The 27,401-nt window shown below is 36.6% G+C and overlaps 2 protein-coding genes across 2 annotated transcripts in view; both read right to left on the bottom strand.

Moving 5' to 3' along the window:
- csmd2 (CUB and Sushi multiple domains 2) overlaps window positions 1-2,086 on the bottom strand; it is a 108,435-nt gene extending 106,349 nt beyond the window's left edge. Inside the window, exon 1 of the mRNA XM_014985606.2 lies at window positions 1,965-2,086. Within this exon, the coding sequence (XP_014841092.2) occupies window positions 1,965-2,081 (117 nt within the window). The 5' untranslated portion in view covers window positions 2,082-2,086. The remainder of the gene's footprint in view (window positions 1-1,964) is intronic.
- Window positions 2,087-5,295: 3,209 nt separating this feature from the next.
- csmd1a (CUB and Sushi multiple domains 1a) overlaps window positions 5,296-27,401 on the bottom strand; it is a 115,231-nt gene continuing 93,125 nt past the window's right edge. Inside the window, exons 6-10 of the mRNA XM_088009948.1 lie at window positions 13,762-13,874; window positions 11,768-11,845; window positions 6,107-6,194; window positions 5,477-5,601; window positions 5,296-5,312 (exon numbers count right to left, since the gene is read on the bottom strand). Of these exons, the coding sequence (XP_087866074.1) occupies window positions 5,296-5,312; window positions 5,477-5,601; window positions 6,107-6,194; window positions 11,768-11,845; window positions 13,762-13,874 (421 nt within the window). The remainder of the gene's footprint in view (window positions 5,313-5,476; window positions 5,602-6,106; window positions 6,195-11,767; window positions 11,846-13,761; window positions 13,875-27,401) is intronic.

Genomic DNA, 27,401 nt, shown 5'->3' with positions numbered 1-27,401 from the left:
GAGAGAAAAGATTGATGATGTGTTCCAAAATAGGTCAGATCGCTCGATAAATAGAGTTTTATACTACAAACTCTTCTCCAAGCTGTCAGCCAACAAGTTAACTTAAGGGGAGAGAAAATAGCAAAGGTGGGGAAAGGTGGAAAAAAAAAAAAAAAAAAAAATCTTTGCAACCACACCATGAGTCTGTTATGGGAAATACATCTATGCAGTTGAAAGGGATCAATAACGAGCTTAAATTTGAAATAGTGTTTACTGGTGTATGTTTTTTATTCCGTGAACCTCTATGCTGTCAAGACAAATCCTTGAGAGTATTACTCAACAAAAACACCAAATATTCTGAAAATATAGTCTCGTTTAAAAGTATTAATACCCCTTCAGCTTTTACACATTTCACCACTTTAAAACTACAAGCTCTAGTGTGTTTTATTCAGCATAAAGTAGTGAAAATGTTTCAAGTGAAAGGAAATATCCCACCACAGATTCTCAGAAAGAGTTAGGTCTGACAATGAATAGGATTTAAAAGTTGAATCTATAAAGTATTTAATCAGGTGAGCAAAATACATGCACACTTGGAACAAAAAAAACATTTCCCTTTTCTTTCGCTTTATAGTTATGCAGTGTTGGTTTAACACATACAATTTCAATGAATATAGCATATCCTAACATGACAAATGTTATGGGGTATGAATATTTATGGTAGGTTCTGTAAAGTGCAAAGAAGACGGTGTTAATGCAGATACCAGCTGTTCAAAAAACCAAACAAAATAATCTTAGAGTTGAACTTTTTGAAGCCAAACACCTTTGGCAACTTTACTGTAAATTTAGATTCATATCGGATTAATGCTTTGATACCAATATAACATCTAATAACTTCATATTAGTAGTTGGTTAAAGAACAAGCCTCTGAAACTTTGTTTTCTTTCCTAAGAGTGGTGTAGTTTACATTGCAGAACATCTTCAATGGTACACTTGTCATTCAATTTGTTTTGGAGCAGAAAACCAGAGTCCTTCATATTGATGCTTTAATACCTGAAAGACTTCAAAAATAAACTTTTTGTATCTTCAATAAAACTGACCACAACCCACATTTTGTCACGGCGTCTCGAAACTGAATTTAGGCCTAGAGGAATCATTGTCATGTCCTATTCTACTCCCTGTGCAGAACCTCAGCTAACACCTCCTCTGGCTGGGTCTGTGGAGATGGACAGAAATAGAAGCTCATTACATCTGTAAACAGAAAGAACAGCCTCGTTCCCTCTTCATCTGCACCAAACAAAGCAAGATGTTGCCTAAAATACCAGGGTGTGTTTCCGCTTGCAGCCTGTTGGGTATACGGAGTGCGTTTCCATAGCTGCAAACAAAGGTTGGGCGTCGGTGGACATATATCGTTTCTGACTTGCATCCCTGCTTTATCTCTGTTCACAAAGCTGCTTTCACTCGTTGCAGTGAAAAAGAAGGGGAAAAAAAGGCGATTTTTACAACTACGTTGCTCGGTTTTACAGAGGGGCATTTGGCAGAAGAGTAGCTGAATGGCCTTGAACACAACTCCAAAGTCAATGGTCTAAACAGAGGGGCTGCGAGACTTTCATGTTCTCCTCTAAGCATGCTCTTAAAACCATTATTCTGCTGTCCAATTCACCCTCTTTGTGCCACCACAGGTAATTCTAACAACTCGCTCATGGCTTTTGTTGGAGCACATCCAGTCATTTTCTCTCCTTTAATTTCTTCGTCTCTTACGTTTCAGTCTATCGCTTGGCGTGCTGAAAAGCCCCCCAAAAGTGTCCTGTAGCGGTCGTCAAAACCCCAAAAGGAGTCCTGCGTGGCAGAACGCTGCGTCCTCTTCTCAAACAGGTAAGCTGAATTACACGGCTTCACACACATTAACATTTCCACAGAAAACAACCAAAAGTCGATTGAAAACCCTAACCGGTTTCAACTCGGAGCTCAGGTTAAGTGAGAATTACCTTAGACGTGTCAGTTGCTGTGATGATCCAAGTGCAGTTGGCATTGTTATCGTACTGAACGGGATAATTAGGAGATGTGATGACACCGCTGGGTCCTTTTAGCTGACCGCCGCACATTGGCGCTACGAGACAACAGACACAAAGAGGCAAATGTTTTGTTAAAGACCAATTCAGACACATGATACGATCACAGAAATGGTGGTGTTTTATATCGTCACTGCCCGAAATGACAAAAATGTCAGTCATTCTTCTATAGACACACCTGTGTAGGATTGGATTGCACGTTTATCTTTAAGATTTTACTGATTGGATTTTCTGAAGGATCTACTTTCAGTGCTGTATTTAAAAAAAAACCTAATTAATCACCAAAGTTGCTCTAGCTCTTACACCGTGCAACTGATTATGCCTATTTACATGAACATTCAATAAATTAGAATATGCATTTCAATGAGACTTGTCTGTCAGTTTAAAAAAACCTTTTGAAAGTAACCTTGAACCAGGTGCTAGGACATACTTTTATTAAGCCCACATTTCTGTATTAAAAGTCATGTTTTTGCTGGACTCATTTTATCTGTAATTGCATTGCTGTTGAGTTGTCGTCATTAACTGAAGTAAAGGCTTGAAGACGCGAGTAATTAACGTATATAATTAAGTTCACTTAGTGAATTGAGTTACTGCAATAAATGGACTTTCCAATAATATTCAAATCAAAAACAATGCTTTTCTTACAGATAAAATGATCTATTTCAGACTCAAAGATGTGGAGTCTGACTAGTAAAAAAGTCAAAAGTCATAAAATAAACAATACCGTCAACAACTGAGAACACCAGAAACAAAGATCACAATAAACGACAAAACCGCCATGACTTCCTATCCAATTATTGATGTCTGTCGGATCTGTCTGATGCATTTCTGCTGCAGCATCAAGTCAAAAGTTATGTGCAGTTTGATAGAAGTCATTATCAACTTGAACATGCACATTCCTCCTGTAAGGTTTTTGAAACAAGATTGTCTGTCGACCTTTGACTTTATAACTTACTGGGATTCTTTCTAGAGAACACTAAAATAAAAACAGAACGATGGGGCCAAGAGAATAAACAGTAGAAGTAATCATAACACAGAACCTTAAAAAGTATTTAAACCTATTCAATTTCTTTTTCACATTTTGTCATGTTGTAGCTACTATGCACTGAACTATGGCATAACTGAAGTTTTTAAATGTGAGATTCAAGTTTGTTGCAGCAAAACAAAATGTGGCAAAGGATGAATTCCTTTTCCAGTATGTATAATATATAAGCTGTCCTCATCCTCAGGATTCACTGCCCTTTATACTTTGAGGCAGGAGATAACTTAAACATATTTCTCTTTGAACATTGCAGTAACCTGATTATAACTTAATAACAAAGAAAGTAGATTGCTTGGAAATCAAGACCCACTCAACTAATAGAAAATCAGTTTTATTTAAATGTTTTAATGATCTTAGTCCACCTGTCTGTATTTAAAATTTCACCTAATTAACAGGGAAAGGAAACGGCATAAAATCTCCCTTTAAATATTCACATCGACAGAGTAGGTGAGGAATTAGCAAAACAGACTTAAAAAAGAAAAAGGTACAAGGTGACTTTTCTTAGGGAGGCCCGAGGGCATCAGCATGGTGGAACAGTTAAAAAAGAAATACATTTAATTAAAAACAAGACTTCAGGAAGTCCTCTGCCTGTGCGTATGTGAAGACAAATCTCACATATGCATTATTTGGAAAAAGAGAGGTCTTCAGGGTGTGGAAGAACCACAAACTACTTGCATACTAAATCATTATACCACCAATGTAAAGCTATTTACATCTAGATCTGTCTGGCAAATTTAGGAGCAAGTTATGTAACTGTAAATAATGTTGATAATTAGAGCAAGAAAGTTAAGGTTGTTCTTTTTTACCACTTGTCCTATACACCTTATGCAATAGTCTGTTGGCAGAGGAGATAGGCATACGAGAGGATTATATGCTAATTATTAGGATTATATCAGATCATTAGCAGAGGAGAACATAAGTAAGATTGAAAAGGTAAATAACATATAATTGAAGTTAGAAATATTGATCTTATGCCAAGAAATCAATTTGTAAATACCTTATCCCAAAGTGTTAATGATAGCCCAATTAAATGTAATGATGACTGATGCTAATTCAGGATACTCTAATTGCTCCCCGAGAATGTTTTATCTTTATCTAAGCATTGTGAGTCTGATTAAAGGCGCAGCATGAAAGGGTTCATAATGGATTGTTGAATGCTGAAAGAAGATATTCGTCAGGACAAATTTCACTCACATTACGGATGATGTTGGTACAAAACTGTCAGTACAAGACTTTATGCTTCACTGTATCACAAAGGTATGTTCTGAAATGCAGGTGACAAGACTGCAGATGGAACCACGACTAATTAGCACCACATTTCCGACTGTCCTTCTAAAAGTCACATTCATTTAGTGGATGCTGCAGTGTAAACCGGTTGTACCAATTTTAGAAAATCAGTGACAGCTCTCGCAGTCAAAGCAAAAACCATCGCTACCGTTGACAAAAGTATAGAAATAAAACATTTGCTAAATTATCGCAATCTCCATAAAAAACCTTTTGATTTTGTGGAATATTTTTGTTGGGTTTTTGTGACGTCATAAGTGTCCTGATAATTTTGCTTCTAAGGGTGTAAAATGAAATGCATTTAGTGAATAAGTAACTATAAACTATTTTGTTTATTAGCTTATTCATTAAGTTCTCTTTCTCCATTAAATCTGTTTGGCTGCTCAGCAGAAAAGTGATGCGCTTTCACATCCACTCAGCAATTTAGAATTCTTTGAACATCCTAAAATAGTGAGCCGTTTTTTTTTTTTGTTGTTTTTTATTGAACTAGCTGTTAAAAGTTTTATTTGAGTTCTCAAACACGTAGAGGACAGAAATCTCTACCTCAAGGTAGAGAAGTGATGAAATATAAATAACTTTACAGATTCTATTTCCTTTCTCCGTGCCTGAAAATCACTTTTAAATCTAATACCAACTTTTTCTGACTGTGCAGGAACGCTCCGGAATTTCCTTTGAGCTACCAAGTTTGACATTACGGTAAAGCTCTCCATTGATGAATCCGTAATACTGTTTTAGAAAGAATCCACTCAAGACCAGATACTCAAAAACTGCACAGATGTCAAAACGCTCAAAATTTCAATAAATCATCCATTACCAAAAGGTCATGAGGAGAAACGACATGATTGATGGGCATGGACCATGCGTGCATGGCTAAGCAACAGAAGCAGAATAATGCTGAGTGAAAGGTCAAAGTCAGGCCACTCATAAACTTGTGGGAACTGCGTATCAAGGAGAAAAAGAAACGTACTGCACTCCCACACAAAATAACAGCAGCCTTATAAGCAAACATGGGTTGAGCACCTCAGTGCAGAAGAATGAATAGAGGTCAAATTCAGTCTGCTTACGTTACATACTTGCATAGAGACGACATGTCAAAGCTTACCTCTGCAGATGGGCCGGTCATCACTCCAGCCCACATAGCTGTCTGTCACTCGGAGGCAGCTGATGCTCTTTGAGCCTTGCAGTTCGTAACCCTCATCGCAGGAAAAGTGCACTGTAGCTCCTCGCCTGCAGTCAGAGAAAGCGCAGAAAATAAATTAGCTAAAATGTTGGAGAACCAGAAAAACGTATTTACTGATAAAAAAAAAAAGCATGTATATTTTCTTAGCCCTACTGGGTGTGATTTGCAAAAATGACACAAATACCGGATACAGATAACACCCATTTGTCTGCGTTACAGGTGACCACTGATACAGACAACAGCTTTGACAGGAAACAAGACTCCATAGCCCTTATGGTGATATCACCGTCTCCTGGAGGCAGGCTATTGCTGCGCTGTGGCTAAAATAGGAGGGGACCTGTATCTGCTTAAGCTTACACATTTGTCTCATTAGGTTTGCTTCGCATCAGGAAATGTGTCGCACTGGAGCACGTTTTAAAAATAAACACCAGGAGGTTGCAGAGCCAGATAAGCTATCAGAAGAAACGCTGTTTCTTCGTTGTTTCAGCCATATTAATCTAAATGAAAGGTAAAACTGAATTATCTGATGTTGTTAGTGTTCCTCTTGTTTACCTGAAGTCAGAGCCTTTTCTTTTCCCCCGATCTGGAATCCCAGGATCTGGACACATGTTGTGTCCTTGAGCTACACCCATTTGGGACACTATTGACAGAGAACAAAAAAAAAAAAAAGTATAGATTGTTCAGCAGGTCAAGGACAAAGTATTTATTTTCTGAAAATGCTGTGCCAAATGTTACAAAAACAACATACTGCAGAATGCATGGCTAGCTTTTACACTAAATGCTTAACTACTAAAAAAACTATTCTCCATAGGGTAAATAAAGTTGAATAAATATCCATTTTACTTTGTCACTGCTTGATATTATGGTTTACATTTTAGAATTCAAGTCTTTATACATGCATCTTCTGTTTTATTTGTACAATATGTTTTTTTTTCTTTTGTCAGTTTAGCTTCACTTTTTTGTGATTAAAATGTAGAAGTTTTTTATTTAATTATTTAAAAAAAACTGGGAAAGAAATCAAATCAAACAGCTCGATAACTGCTGATCTATCTACAGACAAGTTGTGTTCACAACCCTATTTTTGAGCAACAGAAAAATGTTTTTTCCAACCACAAAATCTGCGTAAATCTCTGTTTAATCATGTCATTGAGTGCAAAACAGTGAAGTTTCAGTGTCAAGAGGGGTCAGGTAAACTTGGCAAAGTGGGTAAGCCCTGACTGACTGCCAGGGGTCAGAGTTCTACAGGGTCCAATCAATGGGACACCTGCTCTCTGGCCCGAGTCGCAGACTAATGCGAGACTGCTATAAATTCAAAACAAGGCTCGACAGTGTCAGCAGAGCTTCCAGGTGCTAAAATATGTAATAAATTCTGAATAAATAAAGCTGGGAGAAAGCTGGTTATTCAATTTACCTCAAGCTTTAAAGGGGAAAAAAAACACATTTTGAGCAATTTTTAAAAGAACATAATTGCAAACAATTACAGCATATTTAAAGAGAAAAACGATAAATGAAGCTTGAAGGCTGGATTTATAAATATACAAGATCTCGATAGATCTAGCTGCAGATGTACAAAAGGTGTCGTGCCTTTGGTAATGTCCTTTTTGGTGCAATTATGTGACTGCTTTTGTTTAATTTTCACAGAATGGCAGCACTAAATTACTGAATCTTGTATGTGTTTTTGTTGAATTGGTATCGATGAATTCGTTTTTTTTTTTTTTTAATGAATCAAAGTTGGCCACTAAACCTTGTGCTGCACAATTTGCAGACAAAAGCAGTATTATTTAGACAAAATAAAATAATCAATGCAAAATGCAAAAGTGCTCCCAGGAGCAGTAATATTTGCTCACCTGTCTTCACAGACACACACACACGCACGCACGCACGCACGCACGCACGCACGCACGCACGCACGCACGCACGCACGCACGCACGCACGCACGCACGCACGCACGCACGCACGCACGCACGCACGCACGCACACACACACACACACACACACACACACACACACACACACACACACACACACACACACGAGTGACATCCCAGTTTTAATCCAAAGGCTTTAATATGATTTCAGCCTACCCCTTTGCTGCTATACCAGCTTCAGCGTTTCCTGGAAGGCTTTTCATAAGGTTTAGGATTATGTTTATTGGATTTTTTCCACCCCCCCGTTTTTTTCAGGAGCACATTTTTGAGGTCACACACTGATGTCAAACGAGAAGGCTTGGCTTCCAGGCTTCGATTCATCCCAAACGTTTGGTCCGTCTGGCTGAGGTCAGTCGTGTTCCTCCACACCAGACTTGTTCATCCTCGCCTTCGTGGCCCATCGCTTTGTGAACTGGTGTGCAGTCATGTTGAAACAGGAGGGCTCCATCCTCAAGACATTTAATTCAACATTGAGAATATGAAAGCGACAAATGCCTACAGAAGCAGTCTCCATGTTTGAAGGTTTGACTGAGTATCTCTGTCGCCATGGATACGACTGAATACCCCTGAATTCAATGACTGTGGTCAGACCCAATACATTTTGGAAATGTAGCATGTATGAAAAAACCCAAATGGCCATCATTGAAACTTTTAAGTGACATCATTACTTTACAGAAGGAAGCACCCGTTAGTGCTACCTGTAACAAAACTACCACTTCTTTACATGTAATCGTCATATTCTTCACTAAGACTACCACTGTACTGATTCACCCAGTTTATCCACTAAAGAACTGGATCACAATTTAAAGAGCCTTGGCTTTGAGTAGCTAAGGATTATCAAACTAGAGTCTTCTATTTGATATAGATATCCTTTTTTTTTTCTTTTTTATCTGAGTCAATGAGGATATCTGGAATTAAGTTTATATGAGGGAAGCTAAGTGTCATTAAATCACACACTGTTATTTGGGATCTGCTCTGATTTGGCCTGTTCCTTCTACACCTCTTGGCCCATTATTGTAATGAGCTGCTTGCACCTGTGTTTGAAGATCAGCACAGATTTGGGGTTTCACCTGTACTACTGGATTCTCCCACAGGTACTAATTATGATTCGCAAGCAGTCACAAATGTACATGTCTCTGCAAATTTATCCCGTGAAAACAACAACAATAAAAGTGTCATTTATTGGCAAAAAATGTCTCATTCATTGTAAATTGGCATATAAGGTGATAAAATATACAAACAGTAGCAATAAAACAAAAAAAATCTAAATTTTACAGTAGCAACTGGAGAGAATAAAAATCAACACAATAAAATGAGCTTTCTAGACAGAAGTGTAAATAGAGCAGTTTTCTACTATTTTCAGTCTTCAGCTTGCAACTTTGCGTAGTTCTGGATGACTTAATCCTCTCAGTATGTTATTGTTTACATGTTTAGCTATTGCTGAATGAGATTAATGCTAAGCTGAGAGGACAAGGAAGGTTTAAAAATAGCAACGGAGGCAATTACTGCTGTCTTTTCACAGGTACAAGCGTGTGTTTAAAGACTAGACATCACTGTTTTTAACTGGCTTTGATGCTTAATGGGTACTTTAAAAGAACAAGGAGCAGAGACAAGAACCTTTGACTTGGTAGTGAGCAAGTTTCAGGCAGTTGAATCTATTTTAAGAGTAACAAAATATTTTCACATTTTAATACTTCCTTAGCAACTTATACTCAACATATGAGCTGAATCCAACATTTGACAAAGTTCTGAATCCAAAATTGCAAATACCAACCAACCTATAAAAGGATCAAACATGAGCCGGTTACCGGCATTAAGTTTTAACAAGAGTTTGTACAGCTGCAGTTTTCAATCTGCTAACATTTTAGATCAGATCCATGCTGTGGGTTACGCTTTTGCTATCGAGATGCCAGAAAAAGCACCAAAGTGAAAGACATTTTCAGCATCTTATTACCCTATTCTTCTACCTATTGCTGCACACTGCCTGGCAACTGGCTGAATGAAAGCTGCTACACTTTTTCTTGGTGAAATAGGAGCAAATTTTTGGCTTTTGGAAATATTTCTGGCTGTGCAAAAAAAAAAAATAATACACACAGTCATGGTATAGACAATAAGCGAGCACTATTGCTCTCATTACATGCATATTGGTTAGGAAGCAGGTGGTGAAGTGGCAATAAGCTGGTCACTCAAGCAGATAGCTCCACTAATTACCTTAAAATATGCAAACGCTCGGATGACGTTATGATCCATCCTAAGGGTTAAACTAGGATGGATCAGATTGTGATATATATATATATATATATATATATATATATATATATATATATATATATATATATATATATATATATATATATCAGTGACGTGCGGTCAGGGGAGGTAGGTGAGGCAAGGCAGAGCCTCACCTGTCATCATGGAAAAATAATATATAATAATAAAACCATTTATATTGCTATTTTCACCCTGTGGTTTGTACTATAAAGTATCTATTTTTTACTTAGCTTAACCAATTCTGATGATTTTGTCTTCAAAATCGCTGGATTTTCGCATTTTCCCATTCAAATGCTCAGAAGCGAAGCCGGTGAGGCAGCAGGAAGCTGAGCCTCACCTGGGATTGCGCAACCTCTTACGAACTGCACTGGCTGCCATTCTATGGGGGCAAGTTCGTCCTGTCTCTATGCCAGCAATAAAATGGCTAAAAATCATTAATATATGGACTGATTTTCCATAATCTAGCTTATGTATATAATGTACAGTGTTTTTTGTCACCAACTGTGTTTGTATCGTGTTTTGTGTGCGGAGGAACGATCAGAAACGGCAGAGAACAGACTCCAGGGGAGGCAGGCAGTTCTCTTGCCTCATGGCAGGGGGCGCTCATGATCCCAGATATTGTGACTGCACAACTGCAGAGTAAGACACAGTGAGCTAGCCATACAGAAGTACAGCCATATATTTGTTTTCTCCTCTCTTCCGACGTCAACATGAAGGACTACATTTCTACACTTAAACAGTTTTCTAAAGTGAATTTTCAATTGAAGCAGGAGATAATAACTAAAGGAAGATCAACACCGGAGCTGAAAGTTTTGCTTCTCAAACACAGTTTGATTCTCAAACGGAGTAGAAAAGACATGCCGAGGATAGACTTGGCTTTGGATGAATGGATATTTTTGTGCAGAATTAGCGGTGCATGGATTTCATTGATAAGTAAAGGTAAGACAGTAATAAGATGTTTTTGTTTAGTTTTTTTTTTTTTAATGAAATATGCGTTTTGTGGGCTACAGTTTGTCTAAATAATTCAGAAAAGTGGAAGCGGTAGCTAATCTACCACAGCAATTATTTATTAATAAAATATTGAGCCTAAAACGTACTACATCAACATACTGAATATTCTGTTCTGTGTGCAAATTTCTTGAATGTTTTTTGGTGTTAAATCCTAAAACATGAAGTGGCATTGTTGTCAGTTGCTATGGCAACAAATCTGCGTAGCTTGGCGAATACAGATAACTTTGCTGTGGATCATAGCACAAAATCAATACCTACATTTCTAAGTTTCACTGAGTTAACGCGGCTATGGATGGCATGTAAAATATTAGTCTTTTTGCCCCCCAGTGTTGTACGCCTGCGCGAAATTTCCGTACGTCCAATAACATGCATGGTGTGTAAGTCTTAAGTCAGTGCCTCACCAGCAGTGAACCTCACCGCACGTCACTGTGAGATATATATATATATATATACACCCTACCCTAACCCTATATGTTTAGAACAGCTGACAAATACAGAGGTCTTGAGTTAAACCTTTGAAACATCAAATAATGGATCTGCAGCACAGTTAAAAATGGGCAGTTCTAGTAATATTTAGGCATATCATGTTAAGCCAGGCTCTATTTTCCACATTATGATTAAAAAGTGCTAATCATTTTTCCCATAGTGCAATATGTAAAACTGAATTATTCACTTCTCACAAGCCATGTTGATTTGTGTTTTTTTCAAAAGGTATGTTTTGTTCAGGGAGATGCACATGTGCAGTCAAACTCTGGTGCAGATCAGTGAAGCAAACTATGATTGGTCTAAAAACAGGTTTCAATTCATTTGGATGAAGTGGACCATGACCCTAGGCATTGTGGATAAAAACAACCCAACCAAAGATCTGGGTAGCAAGGTTGCCTTCAGAATGAGCTCACATTCACATGGATTGAGGATAACTGTGACAGAAATACAGTCAGATGAAATTATTTCAAAACTGCTGATATTTCAGCAATATAAAAAGTAAGAATTATAACTTACACACTGATATCTTGTGGTGGTTGTCTTTGCTTGGCAACATCTTCACACCTCTGGATTTGAGTTCAGTCATCTTTTTCACTGTTGACAGCACAGACACAAAGGACAAAAAAAGAAGAGTTTTTATAATGACACCAGTATAGTCAACTAGGAGCTTAATGACTGCAGCACATAACTTCCATGCTGCTGATTATAGCACTACCCACTGAGTTATGTTTACATCGATTTGGGGAAAGTAATTTATTAAGCAGCTAAGCATCTGGATCATTGTCAAAATGTGCAGAATAGTAAAAAGGTTTATGTTTAGAATGATGGTGTTATTTATTTTGACTTTTAAAAAAAAAGATTTTACACTTAGGAATAAAGCTCAACAATGTGAAATGTCTTCATTCCTGTGGAGTCCTTGAGGAAAACATTTTTATTCAGAGAAAATGATTAATGAAGGAAATATACAAACAAAAGATGCAGTTTAAGTAGTGGAGCCTTGTAATAGCAGCAGTGAGAATGAAAGCTAAGTCATAATGGTAGAGTAAAAAGCTAATATTTGTTCCTCAGTTTTAAAATATATATATATATATATATATATATATATATATATATATATATATATATATATATATATATATATCTTCAGCATTATCAAAGACCCAAATAAACTGTTTTGTCTCTTTGTGACATTTTTTGAAATGGCATCCTTTGCTCTGTTTTAGCTGGGGTTTTTTGTCTCTCAAAGATATCTGAGGCACATGTCAAAAAGTCTGTTTAAGATGGTTGTGATAAAAGAAAAACAATTAAAAAGATGTGCTCTCTCAACTAAACAAAAAATGAAAACGGCTCGTTCCTGTAATTTGGCGTTTAAACTGACAACTACTTCAGGTTCTAAAGCAACGTGCCAGCTTTCTGACATAATGTTTGACACATAAAAATGAATCTTGTGATCAAGCTGATTTTGGTGTTCAGATGATGAACGGATTTTAAGAACAAGGCAGTTCGAAACGCTTTTCATGATAAAAATATAACCGCTTATAAATCACTGAATGGCTGAATCCTGTTTTTTATTCTTCTTTCTGAACACACCACGGGTAAATTAAAAGGATCTTCTCTCAGTTCTCTGTTAGAATCTGATCTTGTTAAAATCGTGGTCAACATTTGTCAAACAGTGAACCTACAATTGAATAAACTTGTATTTTACATTCCAGGCATTTCTCCTTTTTTACTTTGTAATTTTCACAGTACTCCCCCCGCTTCCAATTATCTCGCCGGTGGATGGCTGGAGGTAAAATCCTCACATATGACCATTTTTGTAGAAGATCTAATCCTTTTTCAGAGCTCATCCCCTCTTAGAGGTGCCCCCTGCACTGCTAACAGTTATGAGGAAGAAAATGGATGCCTGTTGCAAAAAAAAAAAAAAAAAAAGGGGGTTTAGCGGGTGTGTGTTTTTGTGCACGTGTCGTTTCTGCGTGTGTGCGTGTTTGCACAAAAGTAATTGGCTCAGAAGTAAGGACCTTGCAATCTTTGCAATGTTGAGAGTCCTCTGCCACTACAGAAAGAATACAGTATTCCTTCTTCTACCTAAAAATGTTCAGAATTGGTAAAACAGCAACAGTTTAAAGTGAACGAGAAAACCATGTTACAGAAATTACCCAACAAAGTTGTTACTGACCTTAGTTATGGTATTTGTAGATTTACAATAAATGAATACTTTTTTTTTTATTAGCTACTAATGAAAATGTGAAACATTTTTACTGTTAACCCTTTTGATAAATATGTACTAAACCAGAAATAAGGTTAAAGGTCATAAATTCTGACAACTTGAGTCAGAATTAATATTTTTGGGTTTTTACAAAAATTGGAAATCAGAAGCTGCCAAGAAAGTGACACTTTGTGCATCCATGTATGATATTAAAAAGGTCATAACAAAGGTGAACATGCCAGATACAGTTAGCAATATGTCTATAATACTTTTGATGTTCTATTAATTCATCTCTTGATCTTACCCTGGTACTGGGCGCTGAAACCTCTCAACCTGTGGTTGCCATCTGACGTAAAGTGAAGTCGAAGCCAGTTCTTGCTGCTAATGATGGGCGAAGGAAGGTTGGGACCAGTAAACCTGCAAAAGGAGAGACGTACAAAATCATCAAGAAGTCTGTAAAGCAACGTTTATCAGAATAGGTTACAGCTACACCAACATTACAGTTATCCTGTTTCTACATAAATTAAATGCAAAATCGAAGATATGGATCAAAGTCCCCTGTGCGTCTATCAATACATCCTACCTGAGCTCAGACAGTCTGACAAATCTAGTAAGCTTCTCTTGTTCAATATTTTATGTCTTATTTTCTATTCAATCCTCCACTATTTGACACTGGGGATGCTTGTGCTTTGCTTTAGTGGCATATGGCAGTTATGTAATCCATTATGTTTTGCATAAAATCAAGCCTAATGACACCCAATATCTCATGGCACTTGGCAGAAACTGCCGGTTTTCCCAAGTGACTGCCTTGTTTGTTTTTCTTAATTATACAAAAACTCGAAAACGAATGCGTCCACAACTTGAGAGGTGGTAATGGGGTCCTCCTAGAACAGCTATCAAAGTGGATGTTTTGGTGCTTAAGAGGACATGTAACACTAACAACTTTTAATCAAGTTATGATCCCAACATTAAAAAAGAACTAAGGCAAACCAGTACCGACTTTTGATGAGAAAAACTATTTATTTTATTGCGTTGGAGAAGCAATGGCGAATTATACACTTAAACTGCCTCTTGATCTGTATTTTAATGAGGCATGTTGCTCACCATGCCCTTGTTCTGTTGTTAGAGCCAAAGTCATTTGGAGACGCATCATGTTTTATCTTGAGAAGCACAAAACCAAGCATGCAACCACACTCAAACACGTATTTTCCATCCACAGAAAAACACAGACGTGTATTTGAATGTGATTGTGAATTCCCTAGGTGCAAATTACATTTTCCTGACATCATTGACCTTATTTAACTATTCATATGTACTATTAGAGAGGACATATTGTAATTAACATTCTTTTGACTGTATTATTTGCTCACACTAGTAGGTGCCCATGTTATTTGGCATTGTGACCAAGGTTATATTGAGTATGTACAATATAAGAAGTTTGCTTTCTCATTGATGCCAAAATATGCAACACTTAAGATTGTTGAAATAACTGACTCTTCGTGTACATGTGTTCAGTTTCTTAAACAGAAATGTAACGACTGGCTTTTCTCAAAACAGATTTTACATCAAAAAGTTACAGATGGCCCCAGGTAAAAACAACAAAAAAAGAAAACAACACAGGTCAGAATCATTTTATTCTACTCATATGCAATTAAATATTTTCATACTAGGAGTGTTTTATGTTTCAAACATGCTGGAAATAAATTGTTCCATCATTTTAAAAATGTATTTATTCTTTCTTATTAGTAATTTCAAGGTGAAAAAGGGTTAAGGACAACCAAGAGTGTCCTCAAAGCAACAGGCATGTCTCCTCTTGAGGAGTGAACTATAGGAGTTGCTATAACCACTGTAAAGGTTATTAAATATTGGCAGCAGGTGCGTCTGAGTGCATCTGCTCACAGTGAAGACTTCTAAATGAAGGCCTTGTTACAAAAAGTGCAAGAACACAGCTTCTGTTCAATAAAGACATCAAGGATGAACTGTGCTTCTGCAGGGTGTACAGAACTTCAATTTTACTACAGGATGCGTCATCTTTCTGATTACAATTTTTACCACAGAATAAAAGGCCAGTGCTACTATGAGTTCCTGTGTCGTGTTCACAGTGAGACATCCAAATACAAACTATGTGCAGTTGCTTTTTATTCAAGGGATCGTATTTGCTCAATACACTGCAAAAACAAAATGTTCTTATTTTTATGTAAAGCATAACCGTGCCACAATGTGGCGTGAGAAGGAAAACTTTTGGGTTCATACTAAATGTTCAAAGTAGTAGTTGTCTTTTATATTCATTTCAGTACACACCAGATGAAGTGCTAACAACAGCGTAAAACATGAACTGAGCCTTCATTTGCAAATGCAAGAGTGTGACTTTAAGAGGTACTTTAAAAACACAACATTCAGTCCGTTACGATATCAGGTTTCCAAGCTTGATATTTATTTCTCGATTATTAATAAGCCTCTCATGAACACAGCGGTGGTTGAGTAGCTAATTTAAACTCCTGCTCTGCTCGTCAGTCGGTCTTTGAGTCGCCTTTTTTTTTTTTTTTCTTTTTGTTAATGGAACCGAAACGCACAGAACTGCGCAACACCTTGTTGAAACAATAATTACTGAGATTATTAATTTTAACACGTTTCGTTGATTTTTTTAATAATTATTATTTTTTAATGAAGCTACAAACGTTTAGGATCTTAGTGAATATTTTTTGATAAGAAGAGGAAGTGCTGGTCTCAGCGTCCTGGCGGCGATCAGTTTGTCACCTGCCGAGATCGACTCGAAACCTTTCCGCGATCGACGTATTGGGCACCCCTGGTGTAGGTTATGTGGTCCACTCAAGCTTTGGGACCCAAGTGTTACGCTTGCCACTGAGCTAGAGAAGAAAATTCCTCTGATGTAGTTTGTTTGTCATGATTCTTATGAACTTTAAAAACTCACCAAAAAGATTTAAGAAGTCAGTTTAATTCTTTGCTCAGGGCCATCCACCAATTAGCATTCAGTCTCCAAGGTAATTAACTGCTCCACTGTTCGATTGGAGGTAGTAGGAAAAAAATAAACAAGCAGAGTAGTTGTTTATTTCAAGTAAGACCTAAGCTGTGTATGTAGCTCTAACCATCTTTACTCTGCCAGCTGTGATGTCCCTCAAAAGTTGCTAATGGACTTTTTTCCTCCACACCAAACTGTCTGCTATTCTACATTACTGAAGTATATCCTTATCTCAGTCGGGGGGAAAAAAAAAAACATCTGGTGTCATTTGTGCCCAAAATAAGCAAGAGAAGTGGATGCAAATGCATAGGCAGCCATTCACAGACTGACTGACTAAACTGCACAAGCACCAATGAATTTCCCATTTAATTTGACATAAATTAACTTCCAACTCATTGGAAGGATTTTAGACAAACCACCCCCATCCTATTTAACAAACTTTATAGATGTAAGTGTCCATTTCCTAGTTTATATTATGCGTTTCATGTCTGCTATTCTCCATTCAAAGGCTAGGAGGTCAAATTATTCTATGCATAATCAGCAAAGGGCAGAGTTGAAGAGCCAAAGATCATCAGCTCCAAATCAAGATCAAAGTTGTTTTTTTTTGGTTTTTTTTATAGTTTCATTTTGATATACCATGTGATGAAGAAGCATAGATTTGTGTGTGGGTGTTTTGCATGGGCTTAAAAGAAAGGGAGGCAGTTTCTTTGTAAAGAACAATCCCAATAATTGCTCTCACTTAGAGAGATCAATCAGAGCTCTGCTCAGTATGCAGAAACTGATGCTTGCAGCAGACCTCAGGGTCACAGTGACTTTAAAAAGCCAAAACTTTCGGCATTTTAATGAGATTATATGAATTACCGCATGCGCTAGGCGAACATGTAAACGAAAACGTTCAAACCAGCACACCTATGGCAACCGTTAGGGTAATAAAAGACCCTTTGCTTTTTACTCTTCCTTTAAACTATATTAGCCCTAAGAGAACATTGCTTCTTTATGAGGCAAAGTGAATCACGGTGGGAGACTTTTAAGCCCAGAATGGCAATATTAAGGAAATGGACAAGTTGCTGTGACCTTCAGATGTAACTGTAGCCACAAAAAAAAGCACAAAGGGATTTAAATAATTCGCTTCTGCAACAAACGTAAAACGCAAATCATTATTACTTCAAAAAAAAAAAAAAAAAACCAACCTATGATCCAAGTGATCAATGAAAGCCTTCACTCACTCGAGAGGATGAGGCCAAAATATAACAAGAGGCCTTGAGGGCAATTATGTCTCATGAGTTGCTTTTTTTTTTTTTCCCTGAAGTGAAGTGCAGAGTAGAAAAAAAAAAAGTTACAGACCCATCAGAGCCAACATGTCTACTCCAACCATACACTCCCTGGTTCGACAGAGCCAATATGTCTCTTCTTCCTCCTCTTTCACTTCTCATGTGTTATTCATGGGCAGACCTTTGGCCTCATCAGAAGAAGTTGTTAAATCTTCTGAGAGATTCTTTTCTTCCTCTTCCCACAAAACATATTCTGACCTCAAAGAACATATAATAGGACACTGATTAAAGGATATTTCCTTTTGGGAAGAACACTCTTCGTCTTTTCTCCCATTCTTGTACTCCATTTAAAAAAAAAAAAAAAAGTTCTTGCTTTTTTGTTATTTTTCATCGCTCTCTAAACGGCTCCCTGCGGTCATGACAATTTATCAGTGAAAAGCAGCGATCTAAAAACCGCGAGCTCCGTTCCCAGGGTTTGAGATAACCTCGGATGTAAAAAGCCTGATTGATCAAGCATCCTTAAGTCCACAACCAGTTGTTTTATATTCAGCACTTGGGATACATATTTAAAGACAGCAACAACATGAGGGGAAAAGTGCTTTGATCAAGCGTTTACTCTGTCAAATAGCTTGGAGCCCATATGGAAATAAAAAAAGTAAGCTTGAAAGCTACTGTGGATGTTATATTTTCTAGGTTAATTCATAGTCAGTGTTATGGATATTAGAACTCAAAGACTGAGTTCTAATTCAGATATTTTAAGGAAATGCTGTTGCCTTGGATGAAATGTTACTTTTTCCATTTAATTCATTTTCTTTTCCCTTCATTGGAAATAAAAAAAAACAAAACATTTTCTGTTAAGTGGTAAAGTGTGTTAATTCAAGATCAGTCAAGGCTGACTATACTAGAATTATACAAAGTTACTATCCAAAAAGCTATTTCATTCTTCACTTTTACTAAATAAATTTTACCTTAAGCCAGAAAACCTACATGATCCCTTGTGGGAATGATATACCTACTCAAGAAAAATCATATTTTTGGGGTTTATTTGTTTTTTTAGGTTTCAGGGAAAAAAAAGGATCAAAACTGTACAAGAAAAAAAATATTATTAAGGGTCTATTTAGTTTGTTCAATACTTGGAAAGAAAGAAACATTGAAACTAAATGAATAAATACATTTATTATAACTACATAAATAAATGAGTCAGTTTGCTGCATGAATTCTATGCAGATATTGCAGGACAAAAGACGCTGATCAAAACTAATCTTTTACAATCATCTAGAACTACAAACATTTTCTTTCAGGTCTGACTTGCCAGTTTAGATATTGGACAAATCCAGTTTTCTTTTCAAGGATATACAAACTATATAAAAACTCCTTTGGGCATTTTTTTTAGACTTCACAATTAAATTTGGGATACATTGAGGATAAAATAATACAAAAGCACTTCAGAATCCTAAAAAAAAAAAAAAGAACAAGCTGTTCTGATTTTACTAAACTCAAAACAAAGTGCAGTGAATAGCAAACTGTTGTGAATTAATTTACAGACAAAAAACAACAAAAACGGTTTTAGTTTTGTTTATTCATTCTGAAAAAGGTAGCTCTTCGATACATAACGAGTCATTGCTTATAAAGGATTGGTGTCCCACTGAATGAAAAAAAAAAATTGAGTCAATTTCTTAGAATATTAAATCTGTAAAGGAATTTAGTTAAACTGTTTCATTCTAACCTAAAAAGTGGCATGATCAAGGACTTACTTTTCATGACGGTAAAGTAAGTCACGATGATAAAGACTATCACAAATACAATTTGTAGAGTGCCGATGAAGAAATTACACATTCCTAATACCTTGGATCACCTTCACCATAATGACTCAAGAGGTACAAATTGCGCGTTTGACATCTGTAGTCAAATAAAAATATGGGCGTCATCGAAGTACACACCATTTCCTCAGCCCGTTTCTTTTTTTGTTAATTTCCGTCAAGCCCGTCATACACGCTGCATCGTTAACCGTTATTACTTCCCAAGCCGATAAACGTGGATAAGCACACCAATAATCAGGTGACGATATAAAACAATGTACGTGTCTCTCTGTAATCACGGGCAGGATTCAATATGTGGTTAACAGAGGAAAAAAAAAATCAAAAACAAATGAGTTTCCAAGGTCATACTTAAAAGCAGCTGTGATAAGCAAGTGGTCCATGTAGATCTATCAAACACAACAATAAACAAACTCCAATAATATCCCGGGGCTGATTACAGGGACATTACAATTCTCTGCTTCAGGAGGCTTAAGATATAAAGAGACAGAGAAGGGCTCCAAAGGAACCATGAATGTGCGGCTAGGGAAGGCAGCCAACACAAACGGCAATGAAATGTAAGAAATACCATCATTCTCAGCAACTACTTTTGAATTATTTAGTTGGATTTAGCATGTGGCACTAAAAGAAAATACCTCCCCACAAGTGTCAATGAATAAATCCGACAGCAACAGTTCCAGCATTTAACCATGTCACAGTTTTTCCTCGTCTCGTGCGTCATGTTCGGTGAAGTATGCAAAACAATGTGCGAGAAAAAAAAAAAAAATCAAATGCTGAAACTCATCAAAACAGGATTTCATATAGTTGTTTTGGTGACATTAATAATTGCAGAATCTGTCAGTTTACGTTTGGTGTTCGTACAATGTTGGGAATTTTGCTTCCTTGTCTTCACAGTGTTTTTATTTGTGCTACTCTGTGACTGGTGTTCATGAGCAGGGGCTTTTCTCAAAGTGACTCTCAGACGATGCAGCATGCGAGGAGACAGGTGAAACCATGCTAATGATATTGAACCTGGCAAAACCGTCACATCCTCCCAAACACACACGCGCCTCGTTGTATTCCCCCGACGTCTCGGCATCCCGAAATAACTACATCGGTATGTTTGGCGTGAAGCTTTTGAAGTATCTGTGTGCAGGTCTGTTTGGATTTATTTTTGCATGATTCTGATTAAATCTTTATAAACGTCATATACGATAATTGACATTTTGCGTTTATTAAAAGAGAAACTTAGCGCTCTGCTCATTCGAGCATATAGATGTCAGGATTTTCTTTCGAATTGTCCCCCGCTTCAGTCGGCCCTCCCACATTAAGATACTTTAATTGAAACGGAATCGATTCAGCCTACCTGCTTTGAACTCACTGCTAATGTTTCAATGTTTCATTTGCCCATGTTACCTTTCATCTATGTCAGTGTCATTACGTGGTGTTTATTCATAACCACTTCATTTCTACTGCTTTGAATAACAGAGTAAAAAGCCAAGTTTTTAACTCTGCAGGCATCCATAAATTGTTCCCAGCAAGGGCTGGATTTACTCAGAAGTTATTGTGGAGAGCTCATGAGCGTGCTCCCCTGTCTGTTTTCCTGTATTCTGCCAAAGCTCTAAGTGATCATTATGTCCGTCATATCAAGCTTTTCCTTGACACCTTAAAAGCTTGGACTGTCTCACGTGTGCCAGGTTCATCAAGGAATTTCTATGGTGATTTTTTTTTTTTTTTTTTTTTTTTTTTTTTTTTGTTATTCAAGTAATGTTAATGATAAAGTGTATAGAATAATGATGGGACACTTTCTTAAAAGCTTTGCAAATAACTTTTTTTTATATTGTGGTTGCTTCATTTTTTTTCTATGATTCTATGTTGCAAAACTGAGGATGGAAAAAGTCAACTTTGTTACCAGAGGTACCCAAAAGGTATCCAACTCTTTCTCTCACTGCTACCATGTGATGTGATTCAAATTCAGGCCTATTTGTTTTTTTTTATTTTATGAATTACAAATATTTTTTTTAAAATTTAATACTGTCTGCGTACATTAAAAATGTACACATCTTCACAAAAACACATTTATAGTTACATTAAACAATTGCTTTCTTAGAGCCAAACTGAAATTGCAGACCTTTCTCTGCATCACAAAAAAATCTACAAATTACTTCTTTACAACGCACATTAAATATCTCCTTAATCTAACCATTCATGCATTTATTCTAAGATTAATTAATCTTAATAAGCCTTTCAGTGACTGATCATTAATATTTTTTATTAGGACAAGTGGATGACTCATAGCATACAAGAGTGACTTTCCCGTTACCTGCTCAAACATAACTTTGCTAAAAAGCAACAGCCAAAAGAACAGACAACATACTTTTGTAAAAAGTAAAGATTTTTTTTTCTCAAAACTTCTAACAACTTTTGTGCTTCCCTCAGTAAAACAGAAAAAAGCTGAGTCGTCCTCTTGCAGTGCCATCTGCCACTCCAAGGAGTGCTGCAAAAATATTCACTGCAAATATTTTTGATCCACATTTTGAATATTTTAAGTGCATCTCCTTGGTAAGCAGGACTGAACTGAAGTGAACCAAACAGGTGCAGTAGAAATGAAAAGAATAGATCACCTTTACAGTGAGACAACAAGATGTCAACCAAACATCATTGTATTTTATTAAAGAATTATGCTTAAATTAAGATATTACTACAACATTCAATATGTTTATAGCTGGATACAGTACCAATACCAGCACAGCCTTGGTCCTACATGGCTGGATACAGTACCAAGGTAAGATGGTTGTGTTTGCAGCATCAAAATGCAACAACTATAAAATTTATGTAGCATACTTTGATTTCATCGTTGAGAAAAGCCTCTTATTTTCTCACAGTTTTTTTAGGTCATTGTGGTCATTTAATGTATGATTGATTTACCAGCAGACCATTAGTAACTGCAGCTTACCGGCAATCATAAAACCTAATGGCATGCAAACCTACGTGGCTATAAAATCTGCATGTGTACACTTTTTATATTAAAGTTGCTGAATAGTGCATACTTAGAAGCTAGCCTTGAAAGCATAAACCCCAAGGCTCCACTGTTTTAAGGAGTAGAGCCCTTAATATATAGAAGCAGGAGCATAAAAGCTATTTAATGAAAATGCAAAAACAAAAACGTGTTTAAATTATGTAATAGAGTCGGTCTATGTTTAATATGTCAGACTACTTATCCAGTTTTTTTTTCTGCTTTAATTAGAGGAAGATTTTGTTTGAGAGCAGACAAAAGGAAGGGAGGAAACAGAAAACAGTAACATTCAAAAGATCAGACACTTCTACTGATTCGACATTAATGGGGAAGAGTGTGTAAACCCGCAAACTGTGGATTTAGTAGCTCCTAACTAAACACTTAAGTTTTAATCGTAATGGCTAACTCCACCATCCATTTGCTACATTTACTCCTATATTTCCCTAAGTAGTCTTATCTTTCCTGGTAGTTGCCATTGATTCCTTCCTCATTACCCACTGCACAACTTCCTGGCAGCTTTCCATGTGGAGAAAGAACATCAGATTAAAGCAAAGTCACACAAACGTCGACAAGGTAAGATGCTTGGGAAAATTATAGAAAATTACTTCATGTGTAACTTGAAGAGCTAATAAGAACACCTCAACCTGACCAATAAGTATTATCAAAGAAGAGTAAAACAACTGGGGCCATTTCCCCAGGAGTGTAACGGCATGAAATGTCATCTAGGAAAACTACAAGCAGTTAAATGATAAACTTTCTATTACTCTGACTTGTTGTAGCTTTGCCTTCTGTTTTCATCTGTATCCCCACTGTGTGCATCACTTCTGATGACATTTTGAAGAGTCGCATACGGGCATGAAAAAGTCCACTATTCATATCTTTATCTAAGAGCCAGTGGTCATGCACTTGTAGGCAGTCGAGCAAAATGAATTTGAAACGGCTCAAAATCTTGACAGAAGAAAGTGGCAAGACAGTTTAGTACCTAGTGAGTGGATGAGCAACTGGAGGCAAACTGACTGTTTTTTTTTTTTTAGGTTAGCTGTAGAACAACTGAAGTGACAATCTGGTGGAAATCTAAAATGGGCAAAACAGTACAACTGACTGAAGTGTAGCTGGACAAGTTCATAAAGCGATCCAAACTCACAGTGTATAAACCTGTGACTTTTGTTGATGATTGTGATCTGCAGCAGGGGGCTGAGGCAGCAAAGTGAGATCAAATCCATTTTGGAGCTGAAACTATACGATAACATTTATTTGCCGTTTTATGCTTTATTGTTATTCCCAGTTAGTTTTCTCTTTTAGTATCATCTTTGTTATAGCAATGTGCAGACTTTGCTACATAAAAAAACAACTATAAAATACCAGTTTGCCAGCATTTTGAAAGTTTAAAACAAGAAATGTATCAATTTCCTATACTGCTGATATTGTGATACGTTGTGTAGTTTTGTTCCCTTCATTTTCAAACCATAGATTGAATACAGCTTTGTAATATATTTTTTTTAAATCTTTTCATACCTTTTCTTAGTCTGTTAACCAGCTCTAAACACCTCACAACTTTATTCCTGACCTGTCTGTGTTCCTTGACCTCAAACTGCTTGTGAGAAAATGTTCTCCAACAAGCCTCTGAAAGCAGCTATATTTATACTGAGTAAATTACACAAAGACGGAAACATTACTAAATAGGTGACCTCTGAAGGTAATTTGCTACAATTTCACACTTTGTAGAGCTTTTAGTCGTTTTCTTTGGGTTCATCTTCATGTTCTATTTTGTGTTTGGTTTATCACAAAATCTTAAGGATGCGTTGATATTGTAATGAGACAAAATGTGCTTCGATGCGATTCACAGAATAGCTCAAATCAAAAAAGTCTCCAATCTGTTACTAACCTGCCTATTTTCAGCAACAAACAAAGTTCGCCTTCAAATCAGACATAGTATGTTTAATGAAACTAAAGGAATGTTGGCAAAGGAAAAAATAAAACTTTCACTCCGTACGAATAATGTAGCCTGGAAGTGCATAAGGTTCAACAGTGGGTCAAACTGCTTTCTTCATCAACAGCTTTTGCATCCATGTTGCAGTGCTAAATTTTCTGCTTTACAAAAAATAGAATTTGTTATAAGATACTATTTCTGTCAAACTCCTCAAATCATTACAACACTGACCAGCCCTGACAGAAATTATAAAGGAGAAAAGTTGTTTCACAGAGATGCAAGTTCAGAGGAAATACACAAGTGACAAACTGCTGTGAGAAAAAGGAGTGACTCACTCATGCACTAACAACCTCCTAAACAAGGCCACATCATGTGTTCACTGCTTCTCCGTCTGCATTGTTCTCGCCGTCTCTCAGTTCGTTTGAATGGGTCTCCAAGCATTTGTCTCTTAATTAGTTAGAAAATCACAAATGTAGCGATTCTATTGTGAGCTCAAAGATTTCCCCTAATTTGTGAAAGAAAGGACGACTTTATTCAGTGGACGTGTTCACAAACATCTTTGATTTTCACAGCCTTTTTGAGGAGATTAGGGATTCATCGCCCTCTATTGCTAAACCTCCTTGTAATCCTTCCCTCTGTCAGTACAGTTCTCTGTGGCTTGCAAATAATTGCACCACTTGGTATATATAGTCAGTCTTTTCATTATTTGTCCAACAAAAAAAAAAAAAAAGATACATGTCCAATTGAGCGATAATATGCTGGTTAAAAAGGTGGGTAAAATCAAGCCATCTGAAAAGCTGCTGCTGTGCATCTTCTCAGAAATATACAAGTCCTTGACCCTGTTGTGTTGACAGATAAATAAAAAAAAATCCATGTCTTTCTGGCTGGTTGTGAATACCGTGAAAATACCATAACTAGCCAACAACTAGCAGCTAACAGCTAAAATCTGTGGTAGGCTAACGGGTGATTTCTTTTTAATCAGTCTGACAGCTTTTGAACAATCTGACAACTGAGAGGCAAGATAACTTTTTTAGTATGAGAGTACTTATTTATGCTTGAGTGACAAACAAACCTCCAGTCACTAGGTGGCAGAAGTGCTCAAAATAGAAATGATAACCTTCACAGGCGCACCTGACGGAGGAAGTTTTTTTTAAAGAAAAATGGTGGCGACGCCAGAGGCAAGTAAAGCAGGTGACAGAAACCAGTAAAAAACAAAGCCTACACTGACCTTGGGCTTATTGTGAATGCAAAATGTTATGGTATTTTCATGTCTTCTGATAAGTCAAAATATCAGCATTACTGTTGCTAATTATGCATTAAAAAATACGTACACCTGTTTGAAAAGGAATAAGCTGAAAAGTAACCAATAGTGACAGTTTAAAAAAGTTCCTAATGTTACTGTGTTCAATTGCATATGCAAGTGGATCGTTTGCAGTTTTGCTTTTGTGAGAATCACACAGACTAATTTGATTTATCCGTTTTGAAAATCAGGTGATCATTTAAAGTATACTGGAATAGTTATTTCTATATAGTTTTTTTTCCAGTTTGGGTGTGGTGGGGTTATTTTACATTTATTACGGTGGAATATTTCCAAACTATGTTATTTAGGAAAAATAACAAATTTTAAAATAATCAGTTTTCTCCAAAATTTTATTTTGTTTTCTTATAAACCGAACATCATGTATTAAATCGTCTTATAAACTAGGTCTATCATAAACCCTCTACTTAATACATAACTGTGGAAAAGAGGTTCTGCACAAAGTCACTGGAGTCCCTGAAGTCCACAAAGAGTTTGTGTGGCTGGTAGGATGACATAACAGCTTTTGTAATTATTGACGTTTAGTTTTAAACAATGGCTGCCGTCTTCACAGCAAGTAAAACATATAGAAATGATTGCTCTAACCTTTTTTAAAGATTTAATGTAAAAGCCACTAGTTTATAAAACACGGTTCTGTACCCATGTACAGAACACCAACATTTTATGACGTTGGTACTTATGTAGCTAAACTTTAGCCAAGCTGAAAAGACAGAGCTAAAAGGTAAGCACACACTAACTGCTTCTGGTGGAATTAAGAAGACTACAGGCAACTCGGGGAAGGCAGACAGGTTTGATGAAGTTTAAGCACCTCGCTAACAAAATAACCTTTAACAATTCTCCTTTCTGGAGCCTTTAGGCTGGTTCCAGGGAGGAAAGACGTCAGCCATAATCTCAGAAAAGCAATTGTTGCTGCCCATCACTCCACAAAGCATTACAATGCAATTTCCAAACAATTTGGAAGCTGTCATGCTACAGTGAGTGTGATTATGCACTAGTGAAAACTGTCAAAGTTGCCAATCCTCTCAGGAGTGGATATCCGATTAAATTCACTCCTAGGTCACACAGTTTCATGCTGACAGGAAATACAAAGAACTCTAGAGAAACATGTAACCACTTAATATGAGATTTAACAACAACAAAAAATCTATATTCATACTAGAGCTATACATTACAAAGTCTTAATCGTCATTACAACATTGATGTTTAGATGCCATTAGTAGAGTATTAATATTCAAGTCCACAAATTTATGCTGTACATACCAATAATATATTTGACTAGATTTGACTAGATGGATTAGATTAACACTATTTGAAACCCAAACTGATATATATTTAAGTGACTAAGATGCTAAAGAAGGTGCCATCAAATAACATTTTTCAGAGAGAGATGTGGATAATCACTTAGAGTGCACAAGTACACTAACAAGTAAATACCACACCAACATGTGCAAATGTAGTAGCATGAAATTAGACGCTTTTTTGTTTGTTTGTTTGTTTTTAAGGACAATAGTCCATAAAAGAGAAAACTCTGATACAGCTCTGTTGAATTAAGCCAAAGTTAAAACTGCTGGTGCTGGTTGATATTTTGCAGAAAGAAAATGGTGGGAATCATTAGATTCATGCAGTTAATAAA

This window comes from Poecilia mexicana, unplaced genomic scaffold (genome assembly GCF_051168715.1).
Source record: "Poecilia mexicana isolate PSO_F unplaced genomic scaffold, ASM5116871v1 scaffold_11, whole genome shotgun sequence".
NCBI lineage: Eukaryota > Metazoa > Chordata > Actinopteri > Cyprinodontiformes > Poeciliidae > Poecilia > Poecilia mexicana.
This window is presented reverse-complemented; position numbering and strand designations above follow the sequence as displayed.